At 45.5% G+C, this 13,099-nt stretch overlaps 1 protein-coding gene across 1 annotated transcript; it reads right to left on the reverse strand.

Moving 5' to 3' along the window:
* Positions 1 to 5,487: 5,487 nt before the first annotated feature.
* On the reverse strand, positions 5,488 to 6,537 carry LOC123139125 (protein FLOWERING LOCUS T-like). The gene is made up of 4 exons (XM_044558923.1): positions 6,346 to 6,537; positions 6,196 to 6,257; positions 5,834 to 5,874; positions 5,488 to 5,744 (listed from the first exon to the last, which is right to left on the reverse strand). The coding sequence occupies exons 1-4, from the start codon at positions 6,535 to 6,537 to the stop codon at positions 5,488 to 5,490; spliced, it is 552 nt and encodes a 183-aa protein (XP_044414858.1).
* Positions 6,538 to 13,099: the final 6,562 nt, after the last annotated feature.

Consider the following 13,099-nt stretch of genomic DNA (forward strand, 5'->3'; position numbering starts at 1 on the left):
CTTTCATGATGGATGACATGTTCTTATACCATGCATCAAATTTCTTTGAGAGATGCTTATCTTGTGATAACTCACATGTGCACATACACATCATGATGGATGATGTGTACATTTACCATGCGCACAATTTCTTTGGTTTGTGTTTCTTTTGTGTAGGTACCCATGAATACTTGTCAACCTCACAATCCCATGAGTTGACAAAACGAGCTCTAGAGAGCAACGATGACTTGGGTTCACATGGATTGCCTTTCCCACCGCTCTCTTCGCGCAAAGACTTCGCGCATTTCTTCTTCATGGCCCTCACATGGTTATGGGTTATCGTCCATTACATATTATATGCCCATCTTGCCATGTTAACTTTGCATGATATGCTCATTCCTATGCCTTTGCCATGCATTTGTGACCCATGCTTTGCATTACTCATGATGATTGACTCTACTACTTGTATGTGTATTTGCAAGCTTGGTGGAGATATTACTTGTTATTATTATGTTTGCTATATGCTCCATTCCTATGGTGATACTATGATCTTGCTTTGTGCTCGTGCTTGCGATATGTCATGTGCATTGCCTATATCTCTTATTTGCTCACATGACATGATTTCCATGATTTCCTCTAGTGTGTTGCATCTTCGCTCCACTAGTTTGCACGACTTGATTTCTATGCTTTCTCATGTTGCATCCACCTCTTGGATTACTTGCTCCTATCACATGTTTGGTTGCAACAATGTCATTCCTTCACATATGCCATGTCCCATTGATTGCTACATGCTTGCCTTGATTGCCTCACACATGATGAACAATTGCTCTTTCTATTGTGTTGAGTGCCACTCGTTTTTCACTACACCCTATGCACATTATGCTTGGATTGTCTTGCACTTGCATGTGTTTAGTCATATCATCTTCTTGGGTGTTGTGAATGATGCTTATGCCTACCATAGACCGTTCATTGAGAGTCTTATGCATGCTTGCTATGACATTGAGGTATATGCTTATTGTCATGTCCAACCTATTAGCACCTTTTCCTCACCTTTGCATGATTGTTTCCATGATGCTTTTACTTTTGCTCAATTTAGATGCTTACATTCCATGCCACACTTCTTTGTCAAACCATATGCTATGCTTGATGACAACACTTGTTAGGTGAATCACCTCTTGAATGCTTGGTTTTGCTTTAATGCCAACCACATTTGTTTTTCCAAGTGCTTGTTATCTTTGCTCCTTTTGAAGGACTTACAAGACGGTGCGACATTGGAGAGCGACCATTTCGAGCTTCAACATGCCAAGTGCTTGGTGGTTGTCCACTTCTACACGGCAATGCCTTCTCTTCCCCATGGTGATGAAGATCACGATCCGTGGACGGATCTCTCCCAAGGGGGGGAGATGATGCAGAGCATCCTTCGACCACCACCATGGAGGTCACACCACCACCGCAAGCACGGAGAGAACCTACGACAAGAGCTCACGCACGCGCCATCGAGAACAAGGTGAACCCCTTCCTCTTCGAGCTCCACTCAAATTCATTCAAGAGACAGACTCTACCTCAAATGGGCACGCTATGCATTCGTAGGTACTTCGAACATGATCGCGAGGAAGCATGGAGGGATCACCAAGTTCATCGGAGACCTACGGATCAGAAGAAGGAGGAAGGAAACGAGAAAGACGCGAAGACGTGGAGGCTCGGGACACCCCGGGTGCCCGGACCACTGCCTCCGGGTGCCCGGCCTCCGGATGGGAGATGGCCCTGGTCGCCCCGGGTGCCCGGCCAGGAGACCCCGGGTGCCCGGCCTCCCAACCTGGGAGTTGCACCGCCGCCCAAGGTGCCCGGGCTGCTACCCCCGGGTGCCCGGCCCTTCCCCACCTGGCACTGGAGATTGCCCCCGGGTGCCCGAGCCGCCACTCCCCGGGTGCCCGGCCCAGCAGCCTGGGCGCTGCCCCTCCACCCCGGGTGCCCGGCCTTCTCCTGGCCGCAGGCCCAGCCGGCACCGGGTGCCCGGGCCCTCAGCCCCCGGGTGCCCGGCCCCAACAGCAACAAGGGCGCAGCCCCCTGACCGGACCGGGTGCCCGGTCCCTCGCACACCGGGTGCCCGGACCCCTCCGAGAGTGTCTCCGTTTTCAGGGTCATTTTGGACCTTTGTATCCCTCTCTCCCTCTATTTCGTCCCTAGACTATATATAGCCCTCTCCTAGCCATTAAGAGGATAGCAAAGTATTTGATAGACATTTGTGAGCTTTGCTCCAAGGATCCACTCCACTAGGAGATCAAGACCTCCTCTTGGAGTGACCAAACATCTAGACCTCCTCCTTGGGGAAGGATCCCCATCATAGGATCATCAAGCCCTCATCTCCTTCATAGGATTTGGGATGAACTCTACCATGTATCTTGTTTCCCTTTGATTGTTCATGTACCTTGTGGATCTTGTGTGTTTGTTAGTCTAGTGGATGTGTGATTTGGACTTGTTCTTGAGTGTTCCTCTTGTTTTCCCTCTTGTGTTCATCTTGTTCTTGGGGATTCCCCCTCCAATTCGTGAAAGATCTTCACTTAGGGTTCCACCCTACAACAATTGAAGTGGGCTTTGCGAGCTAAGGTTCACAAAGTTGTCCAAGGGGATGCTAACACTCAATTCTTTCATATGATCGCCAATGGCAAGCATAGAAAGAAAAGGATCTTTCAGCTTGAGCAAGACGAGGGAACGATCTTAGGGCAGGAGAACTTATAATTATACATAACCAGTTATTACAAATAGCTATTTGGGCCTCCAGAGGATAATTTTGTGTCCTTGGTTGAGTCTAGGATTGAGGATGTGCCTCAGCTGGCTACATATGAGAATGAGGTATTAACTGCACCATTCTCGGAGAAAGAGATGTTTGAAGCGATTTCACAGATGAAGAATAATAAAGCTCCGGGGCTGGATGGATTTCCGGTGGGGTTTTATAAGAAATGTTGGCACATTATTAAAGGAGATTTGTTACCGATGTTCCATGATCTATTCTCCGTACAACTTCAGTTGTTTCACTTCAGCTTTGGAACAATAACTTTACTTTCGGAGAAAACAGAGGCTGTGAGAATTGAGCAGTTTAGGCCTATCTTTCTTATTAATGTTAGTTTCAAAAAAAATTACCAAGGTCAGGACAAATAGACTCGCACAGATTGCGCACTCTGTGGTGCAGCCGACCCAAACTGCTTTCATGCCAGACAAAAACATCCTAGAAGGGGTTGTGGTCCTTCATGAAACGCTCCATGAAATCCATACGAAAAAGCTAGACGGGGTTGTTTTCAAAGTGGATTTCGAAAAAGCATACGATAAAGTCAAATGGCCATTTCTGCAACAGGCTTTGCGCATGAAAGGTTTCGACCCGGCTTGGAGACACCAAGTTGTCCTTCACGCAAAAAGGGAGTGTTGTCAAAGTGAATGATGACATAGGTCACTCATCTAGAAATAGTGATCTAGAAATAGTGACCTTGAAACCTTTCACTATTTTCATGTTTCTCACTAGTACCTCATCTAGTTGTTGGAAGGGCAAGCTGATGTCGTATGGGGGCCGTCTAATTCTCATTAATTCGGTCCTCACGAGCATGCCTATGTTTCTCTTGTCGTTTTTTGAGATACCAGTTGGAATTCGAAAACGACTGGATTTCTATCGATCCCGCTTTTTCTGGCAGAGTGATGACCTGAAAAGGAAGTATAGACTCACTAAGTGGGATATTATTTGTCGACCGAAAGACCAAGGGGGTCTAGGTATCGAAAATCTTGAGGTTAAAAACAGATGTCTTCTCAGCAAGTGGCTGTATAAGCTATCTGTAGAGTCGGAGGCCACGTGGGTGCAGATTCTGCGTAATAAGTACCTTCATTCGAAAACTTTGTCACAGGTGACAGTCAGGCCGACGGACTCACCTTTTTGGAAAGGACTGATGAGAGTTAAATCGGTCATTTTTAACAGAACAAAGTTTCTAGTCAAAAACGGTACTTCTATGAGATTCTGGGAGGATACATGGCTAGGGGAAACACCCCTCGCGCTTCAATATCCCTCCCTTTATAGCATAGTGCAACGAAGAGACGCTTTCGTTGCAACCGTGCTTCAGTCCACTCCCCTCAATATCCACTTTAGGAGAGCACTTGCCGAACCACGTTGGGAAGCATGCCTCCATTTGGTGAGAAGACTGATGGATGTGCAGCTTTCTCAACAGCCGGACATGTTGTGCTGGAAGCTAACCAGGAATGGAGAGTTCACGGTTAAATCTACTTATTTAGATGTGATCAACTCTAACTCTATTCCTAGTTTGAAACATGTTTGGAATGTCAAAGTGCCTTTGAGAGTTAAAGTGTTCATGTGGTTTGTACGCAAACAAGTCATTTTAACTAAGGACAATTTGACAAAGTGCAACTGGTTCTACGAGATGTAGTTTTTGTGATCGGGATGAGACCATCAAACACCTCTTTCTTGACTGTCTGATGGTGAAGGTTTTATGGCGGATTGTTCACATTGCTTTTAATATTACTTCTCCGAATAATATCACCACGTTATTTGGGACGTGGCTTGACGGGATAGATTCCCAAACAGCGAGACACATTCGTGTAGGAGTATGTGCTTTACTTTGGGCAGTCTGGAACTACAGGAATGATTTGGTTTTTAACAGAACAACAAATACTCGTTTTTTGTAGGTTATCTTCCGAGCCACTGCGTTGATCCGTATGTGGTCGCTACTCACTCAGGCGGAGGCCAGGGAGCGTTTGGTTACCGGATCTACCCGATGGGAGATGGTAGCTCGGGCTATATTCAACCGGTTTGGATGACGGTCATGTAATAGGATAGGCAAGAGCCTTTTTGTGGTTCGTTTGTTTAAGACTTCATGACCTTTGTTAAACTTATTTGCTTTATAATAAAGGTGGCCGTATGCATCGTTCTGATGCAGAGGCCGGAGTTATACCCCTTTTTCAGGAAAAAAAAGTGCATCTCCGGCATGGAGATACATGTCCTTAAGCTCCATCCCGTTTATGAGACGCCGGAACGCAGCCATGGTGCGCCGGTTCAGGTTGGTGTTGCTTTTGTCAGCAGCGCCGACCAAACAAAGGCAGGGCAGTGGAGCAGCAATGCTTGAGATCATCCAGGAATAACAACTGGTGAAAATCAGTTTGTCGAGTCTTGAGAGTATATAGAAGGCGGGGCTAGATATTATTTCAGAAAAGAGATTTATATAGATCACATATATGATGAAGCCTTCAAAAGCTATGTAGAGTACTCTTTTCCCGCAAAAAAGAGAGAAGAAGCTACATACTTTTATTCATCCAGCCGGGGTCTATCCTCCTTTGGGAAGACTAAGTACTCTTTATTCATTTATTTGTAGCTGGTCTTTTTCTACAGCTATTTGTAGCTTGTCTTTATACCCATGTGATCGATAACGTTGCCATGCCCATGCGTGCGCCACGTGCTCCCGTATGTGGCAGCTATTTATGTAGCTAGGTACGTGGGTATTTGAGCTCGAAGGATTAAATTTGCTGGCGGCGGCTGGTGTAGGCCCCGGTAAACTTCCGGCCGCCGGAGCCGGCCTGGCGCTGGCAGTTGAAGTACTTTGCGGCGACGGGCGCACCAAGGTTGTAGCGGCGGGCGAAGTTGCGGGTGTTGAAGTTGTGGCGCATCGACGGTGCGTACACCGTGTTCCGCCCGAGCTGCCGGAACAGCACCAGCACCATGCGATGGATCCCCGTCGCCGGCGTCGGGCTCTCGTAGCACACCACCTCCCGCCCTTCAGACAATGAAGAAAAATTTACATCCAAACTGTCCAGAGATGCCAAGTCATGTACTATTATTGCATTCACGAGGGGCAGTGCTCACCGTAGGTGTCATCCATTGATCCTGGGATATCGGTTACCATCCTGCATGGAGCATGGACATGAATCAGTCGGTCGATAGTTAGTTAGGATATATTGGATCTATATATCTAGCTGTACTCACAATGAACCTAGCTATCCTGAATAATGCACATATATTTATAGTATGTCATGTCCATTGACACGCCTGCCACAAGCATATTTGTGGTCATGTACGTACGTGCATGATCCATGAGTATCTTATTATTATGATCATGCATGCACCAATACATATATCCACCGTTACATGTGATGCATGTATAGATTATATTTCCTAATCCACGGCATGCAAGAGCAAGCTAGCTAGGGTTGCACTCAGCCTCTCACCAGTGAAGATATTCCCTCAAGGTCGGATTGCTGGGGTTAGGAGCATCAGGATCCACCATGACCTGCATGTATCACATTCACAGATTACACAGTTAACTTGGACAAACCACAGTGCTGTAAACATAAATGACTAATAAATCATGGGCTTACAAGGGTGTATGTCACGCTGATATCGTCGCCGCCAATCTCGACGCTCGGCTTGCCCGATACCGCCGGTGAGCGGAACTCCATGCCGTTAATGACAAACCTACCGTCATAGAGCACTGTCAGATCAACTGTGCTACGGAAGGGGTCCAACACATCTCCTACTACTCGTGATGTAACCAAGGAGTCATTCGACATTTCTAGTGTATATATGATGTTGTAGTATAGTATACGCAGATGTATGTGTGTTGATGTCTAGCTTCAGTGTGATGGCTCGGTATAAAGATACTACAGGGCTAGAGGTACTTAGGCGTCATATTTATAGTAGCTACCCATGAGAAGATCGAGAAACCGCCATGCATATCACATGCAGCTCCAATCCTTGTCATCGTTCCTTGTATGCCCTTGATAGTAATTTTCGCTCCACTAAATTTGACCGGTCGTGCATGCTGATTCCAGGCATGTCTTTCTAGCTAGCTAGAATGACGTATGTAGTAAAGCTAACTAGCATCTCTTTGCACAATTATTGGGGGGCATATACACATCTACAATTTGATGTGTGTACGGGCCAACATATTGTGCGACATTTGTATGATATGACGAAACACGTGGAGGACCAAAAGTGTTGTTATGATTCCCAACTCATGTGAGCTCAGGTGGACAGTAAAAATAAAATAAAAAAAAATATGATTTTCTTGTGCCAGGTGATGAAACTTTGCAAGCAATCAAACATTTGTCAATGTTTGGCACAAAAAAATCAGATTTTTTTTGATTTTTTTCATTTTATTTGATTGTACCGTTCATCCGAGCTCAGATGAGCTCGGGATCGGAACAGATGCGTCCGTGGAGGACCGACCACTTTTGACGAAGCTTGGTGATCGCTAGCTTCGCATTGTTTCTCCAGCTCTGAACTGTCATCGAGTATTGTTTACAGGCTACACAAATATTGGCTTACCAGCTTACTTTCCTCAACATTTACTGAAAGTACGTAAAACTTTTCTCTCGCCAACGAATATATAGGCAAATATATATCGTCACACATAGATGCAAATATGCATAAGGAATATGTCATATAACAATATATTACCCTGCAAAAAAAAACAATATATTGCTCGATGGCCAGGCAAAAACTTGCCCAAATATTCATCTCATACAACCGGTACGCGTAGACAACCCCGAAATTAAATCTCACCTAGAGTATCTCAGGTGGTGGTGAGATTGATATAATTAACTATGAAAAACACACTTATGAGGGTGAAAGGTGTTTGATTTTTTTTGCGGGGTAGTGAAAGGTGTTTGATAGGCTAGCTATATTAATGGGAGAGTGGAGAGAAAAAGAGTTAGGGAGGTGGGGGAGAGAGCGAATATTCATTCCTAAGCCCAGACTCATTTGTAACTGGTCAAAAAAATCACAAAAAATACAAAAGGATCCAAGTTTTTTTTTTGCATGGTAGATAATTTGGTGCGTGAGGTGCGCTCCAAATTTCAAATCATTTGGGCATATGGATAGCTTTCAGCAAAAAAGACAAATTGATGTCAGAACAGTACATGAACAGTACATTTTTTTACGGATCATAAATTTGTCTTTTTTTGTTGAGAGCTACTCAGATGTCCAAATGATCTGAAATTTGAAACACACCTCATGCACCAAATTATCTAACATGCAAAAGAAATAGAATTTTGTGATTTTTTTCTAATATTCGTTTTGAATTTTTCTTCCGCGCGGGTGCAGATGAATCTGGGCACCGAATCGCTACTCTCGGGAAAAGAGTGTGCACTTTAATAGATAAGAGGTGAGGGAGAGAGAGAGGGGGAGATCGGAGTGAGATCCAGTGCCTTGGCACACACAAGACACGGATGAACAGTATCGTGCCTTGAGGGCATCTCCTGGCCGTTGGATCTACAAGCGACGGTCCGATGAACATCAAGAGTCACCGCTACAGAACATCGCTACAGGAAGTCTGCTACAGGACAAACGCTACAGGACCAACACACTGTAGCGCGGAGTACTGTTCACTGAAATCTGGAACCTTGATTTCCGATCTAACGGCTGAAAGCTCAAGGCATTGCACTATTCACGTGTGCCTTGTGTGTGCCAAGGCACCGGATCTCAGTCCGGGGAGATCTAGCTAGTGTGGGATGGCGGACGAGGGAGAGAGAGCTATCCTGGGCTTGAGGAGGGAGATGTGACTAGCTAGATTAAAAAATGGAGATGCCTAAGGTGGGGGTGTGACAGGATTATGAGGGGAAGCGAAGGAATTTCGGTTTCAATTATTGAGGTAAATTACCGGAAGACGATTTGTGGCATTGAGGGGCGGAGGCACGCATGCATGCAGTCGTATGATCGCGTCAAGATTTGGAAAGTGGTTTTGTGAGTTAATTGCACAGAAGTACCACAATTCAGGCATCACCTGCAGATTGGTACCACGATTGCTAATTTTTGTGTGTCAGTACTAACATTGGTCCAAATTTTTGCAAATTGGACTAAAACGCGTATTTATACGTATTGACGCCCGATCCGACAGGTCGGGCCCACCCGTCAGGTGCCACGCTGGCCAATCGGCGCGTGCCCGCGCGTGCCCGCGTGCTGACTAGGACGAGCCGGTGCGCTGCTGTCCTAACCGGCCCGGTCGCACCAGCTCCAGCCCGGCCGCACCATTCCCCTCCCCTCCTCCTCCTCGCTCGAACCCTCCATCGCCGCCGACCGCGTCCCGACTGCCGGCCGGCCGCCGCACCGCCCCGCCGACGCCATGGTTTTGGAGGACGAAAGCAGCGACGACCATTCTAGCCCCCCGTACATGCATTCTTCCTCCACAGACGGTCTCAACGAGGTCAGTACAGGGTTAGGGTTAGGGTTTCATATTTGGGATTTCTTGATTTGGTTGATTTCGCTAGGTTTTGATCATTGTCTTTGTGCGAGCTTCTGCAGGTTCCTTTCACCATTGAAGATCCAGATTACAAGGGGCTTGAGCTGGATGTGATGTCTCCATGTGAGAAGCACGGCATGGCATCTGAGAGGCTTGTTGCCTTTGAAGGAACAAACACAGGCAGGAGGTTTTTAGCATGTGCACAGCCGGTATGTATTGTAGGATTCTAGGCATACTGATTTTTTGTCTTACTTGGTCAGTGCCATATTGAACTCTGTTTGCTGGAGTACTCTGCTTGGTGTCAACATTTTGATTCATAGTGGTTAGAGTAGCTTATTTAGGTCAAGCATGAGTATATTTTGCTGGAGAACAATGGCTGAACCTAGTCAGTCAGCTACTCAAGTGGCTGCTCCTCTTGTTAAATGTAGTGGTCTGATGCTAAATTTAGACATTCTTTTTGGCAACTGCAGTGATTTTGTGTAATTACTTGTTGTATGAACTGTTTTGTTGTTGTTATTGTTTTTGCAGGAAGGTAGCAATTGTGGCTTTGTTGAATGGGTTGATCACCAGTGGCCCCCAACAATGCAGAATGCATTGTTGAAGCTATGGGCAATGGTTGAAGATGCCAAAAGTGCTAGGGTGAATGACAATCTTGAAAATTCTTTCACTATCCACCATCTGACAGAAGAGAAGAACAAGCTAGAGGCCAACTATGAAAAGCTAGTCCAAGATGTGCATGAGCTGATGAACTTCCAGGAAGATAAGGTGTTGGATTTCAGACATCTGCAGTCTGCCATTACATATCAGCAGGAGGTAAGAAAAGAACTGATTGATGATATGAAGGCAAAGATGGCAACTGAGATGGCAAAGAAAGATGCAGAGACCCATCAACTTACTCAGAAGTATGAGGTGCTGCTCAACCTGACAAGAGCTCAAGCAACAGTCATTCAGAACTTGAAGTTGAACAAAATGAAAGAGAAGCAAGTGCTTACTGAAGCTAGTATGAATTTGGAGCTGAAGAATGCGGAGCTAACTAAGTGTCAGGAGAAGCTCACCCAAGAGAAGCTAGAGTTGAAGCTTCAGGTTGCTGATCTGCTTAAGGGAAATAAAAAGCATATTGAAGAGAAGTGGCAGTTAGAGTTTCAGAATGAAAAGTTGAAGGAGAAGTTCAGGGGGATTCAAGCCATCTTGGAGAAGTGAAGAAGATGAAACGAGATTAGTGGCATTGCTGACCTTTTGGGAATGATGGTTGTGTAATGACCTAGCATCTATGAACTAATGTTGTGTAATGTATGCTTGTACTAATGGTGAACTATGGTTGTGTATGTATGTAGTAGTTATGCTATTCATCCTTTTGTGAGAAAAGGATGAACTATGCATTTGAAGTGGAACTCCTCTATGTATTGTGAACAATGGTTATGTATTGCTATGTATGGATCAGTTTCTTATTATGTATGGTTATGTATTGCTATGTATGGATCAGTTTCTTATTATGTATGGTTATGTATTGCTATGTATGGTTATGCTGATTATGTAGATTGTACATTATGACAATGTTGCAGCAAAAGAGGAACAAGACTCACTAAATCAGACAGTACATTGCAATAAAAGAGGAACAAGACTCACTAAATCTCATTGCATCAGAAGATAACTTCACTGATCCATTACAACTTGATCCATTACAACTTGGGTGCAACTGAAGCAACTAACTAACTTAATATCTTGCCTGCAACTAAGCCAAGCACAAATATAGTGAAAAGAAACAACACATTGTGAAATTTGGCCCTAATCCCTGCAATCTCTGCATTCTTCTCTCTGAGTTGAGTTTGCAGAGACAGAAACATGGCCTCCCTTGTGCCATCATCTTCACTTGGAGTCAGGATTGGAAATTGATCTTCAGATCTAGCAACATTTGCACCTTTAAGCCTCCATACTTCATCATGCAGATCCCCAATGAGCTCACTCTAGAATGTGGGCAATGGATCATCATGCCATTGCACAAATCCACAGCCACCGTGCTATTAAGATACACAAGCAAATTCACCATGTTGCCAAAAATTATTGCACAGAAGAAAGAGGAAGAAAATTAGGGCAAAAAACAGCACTCACCATAGCATCCACGCAGCTGTAGTACCTCCTACCAGGGTTCTGCCTGCTCCAGGAGATCCATCTTGGCGCCTTCCTGGGAGTTGAGCAGTGGCACATCACCGGAGGCTCGTATGCCATTGGGTTCTCGCGGTAGCGCACCGGCGAGCGTGACTCCTCCCCCTCCTTCCTGCAGCTCGACGAAATCCGGGAGCGGACCCGCACTGGACGACCACGACATCTCCGCCGCCGGCCCCAGTCAGCGCCTCTGAGATTTCTCCTTGGTTGCGCTGCGCTCCAAATGGCCACTGCGGTGGATGAACCCTAGTTTCGTCCCCACACTCCTCTGAGATATTGTGCTGTCACACTTTAATAGTAGGAAAGGTGGATGGGCCACATGTCAGAATCCCCAAATGTGGTACTGCATGTTATCTGATGCCCCAATATTGGTACTGACATGCAACAGCTAGCAGCAGAATTGGTACTGATTTGTCACAATTATCTGCAAATGTGGTACTGATTTGTCACAATCAACTCACATTACAAGCATCCAGTAGCAAGTTCAGATAACCAACTAAAGTTCAACATTCAGATAATCACCTAAAGTTCAACCACATATCCATCCAGTTCAACATTACAAGCATCAAGTTCAACATTACAAGCATCAAGTTCAACATTACATGGCTCCTCCTCCACCTCCCATGCTAGCAGTGAAGTAGGACATCCATCCAGTGTGTGTGCCATCAGTAGGAATGTCAGCATATTGCCTTGGGGCAATGAATGGCATTGGAGCACCTCTTCCAGCTCTTCCTCTGCCTCTGCCAGCTCCTCTTCCAGATGGTGGTGTAGTAGAAGTAGCAGCTCCTCTTCCTCTGCCAGCTCCTCTTCCTCTTCCAGATGGTGGTGTTGTAGTAGAAGTAGCAGCTCCTCTTCCTCTGCCAGCTCCTCTTCCTCTGCCAGATGGTGGTGTTGTAGTAGAAGTAGCACCAGCTCCTCTGCCAGCTCCTCTGCCAGCTCCTCTGCCAGCTCCTCTTCTTCCAGAGGATGGTGGTGTAGGAGCAGAAGCAGCAGGTCTTGGTTGTCTTGTTGTTGGTGCAGTAGAAGGACCAGCAGCTCTTGGCTGTGAGGTACTTGGATTAGCCTTGCAAAGAAAAGGAAACATAATAATGCTAGAAAGAAATGTACAAGAAAGAAAACATTAGTATATTTGAAGGTGAAAAATTATTACCACATGCTTATTCTTCCTCAAAGCTAGCTCAGGCTTCAACTGTTTAAGACAGTTTGTGTACCTATGCCCTTGGAGACCACAATTGCCACATGTTATGGTCCCCATTCTTGAAGTTTCTTTTAGCTTTGGTACTTCAAATTTGCCCTTGATCCTCTTTTCTTTCCTTCTTCCTCTCTTGATTTTGAATGCAGGTGGTTCTATGTCTGGACCAGGGGTCCTTGTCCAATCATGCTCACCAGGCACAGGAAAGATCATTGGTTCATAAGCTGCAGCATAAAAATATTTCTTGAAGAATTTGCTGACATAATCCTCTGGTTTCCTTTTAGCCTTGTTTATTGCAGAGATGGCATGGTTGCAAGGTATGCCACTAAGGTCCCACTTCCTGCATCCACAAGTCTCAAGTTCCAAGTTGACAGCATGTGTTTACTGCCCACTTGTAACTTGCCATAAGTTGACCCCTGCCTGTATTGGCTTGCAGTATCTGGCCCTCTCCTTCTCAATCTCTAGCTTCTCACTGTAATGAGGTGTTATCTCCCATCTTGCTTCCTTTACACTCTCTCTCTCTTCATGTGCCACCTCA

Source organism: Triticum aestivum, chromosome 6B (assembly GCF_018294505.1).
Source record: "Triticum aestivum cultivar Chinese Spring chromosome 6B, IWGSC CS RefSeq v2.1, whole genome shotgun sequence".
In the NCBI taxonomy this organism is placed as follows: Eukaryota; Viridiplantae; Streptophyta; class Magnoliopsida; order Poales; family Poaceae; genus Triticum; species Triticum aestivum.

Excerpts from the sequence above, each read along its gene's own strand:
- LOC123139125 (XM_044558923.1), bottom strand. The coding sequence starts at position 6,537 with ATGTCGAATGACTCCTTGGTTACATCACGAGTAGTAGGAGATGTGTTG. Across the intron at positions 5,875-6,195 it reads TTGAGGGAATATCTTCACTG|GATGGTAACCGATATCCCAG; the intron begins GTGAGAGGCTGA and ends TGCTCCATGCAG. Across the intron at positions 5,745-5,833 it reads ATCAATGGATGACACCTACG|GGCGGGAGGTGGTGTGCTAC; the intron begins GTGAGCACTGCC and ends CATTGTCTGAAG.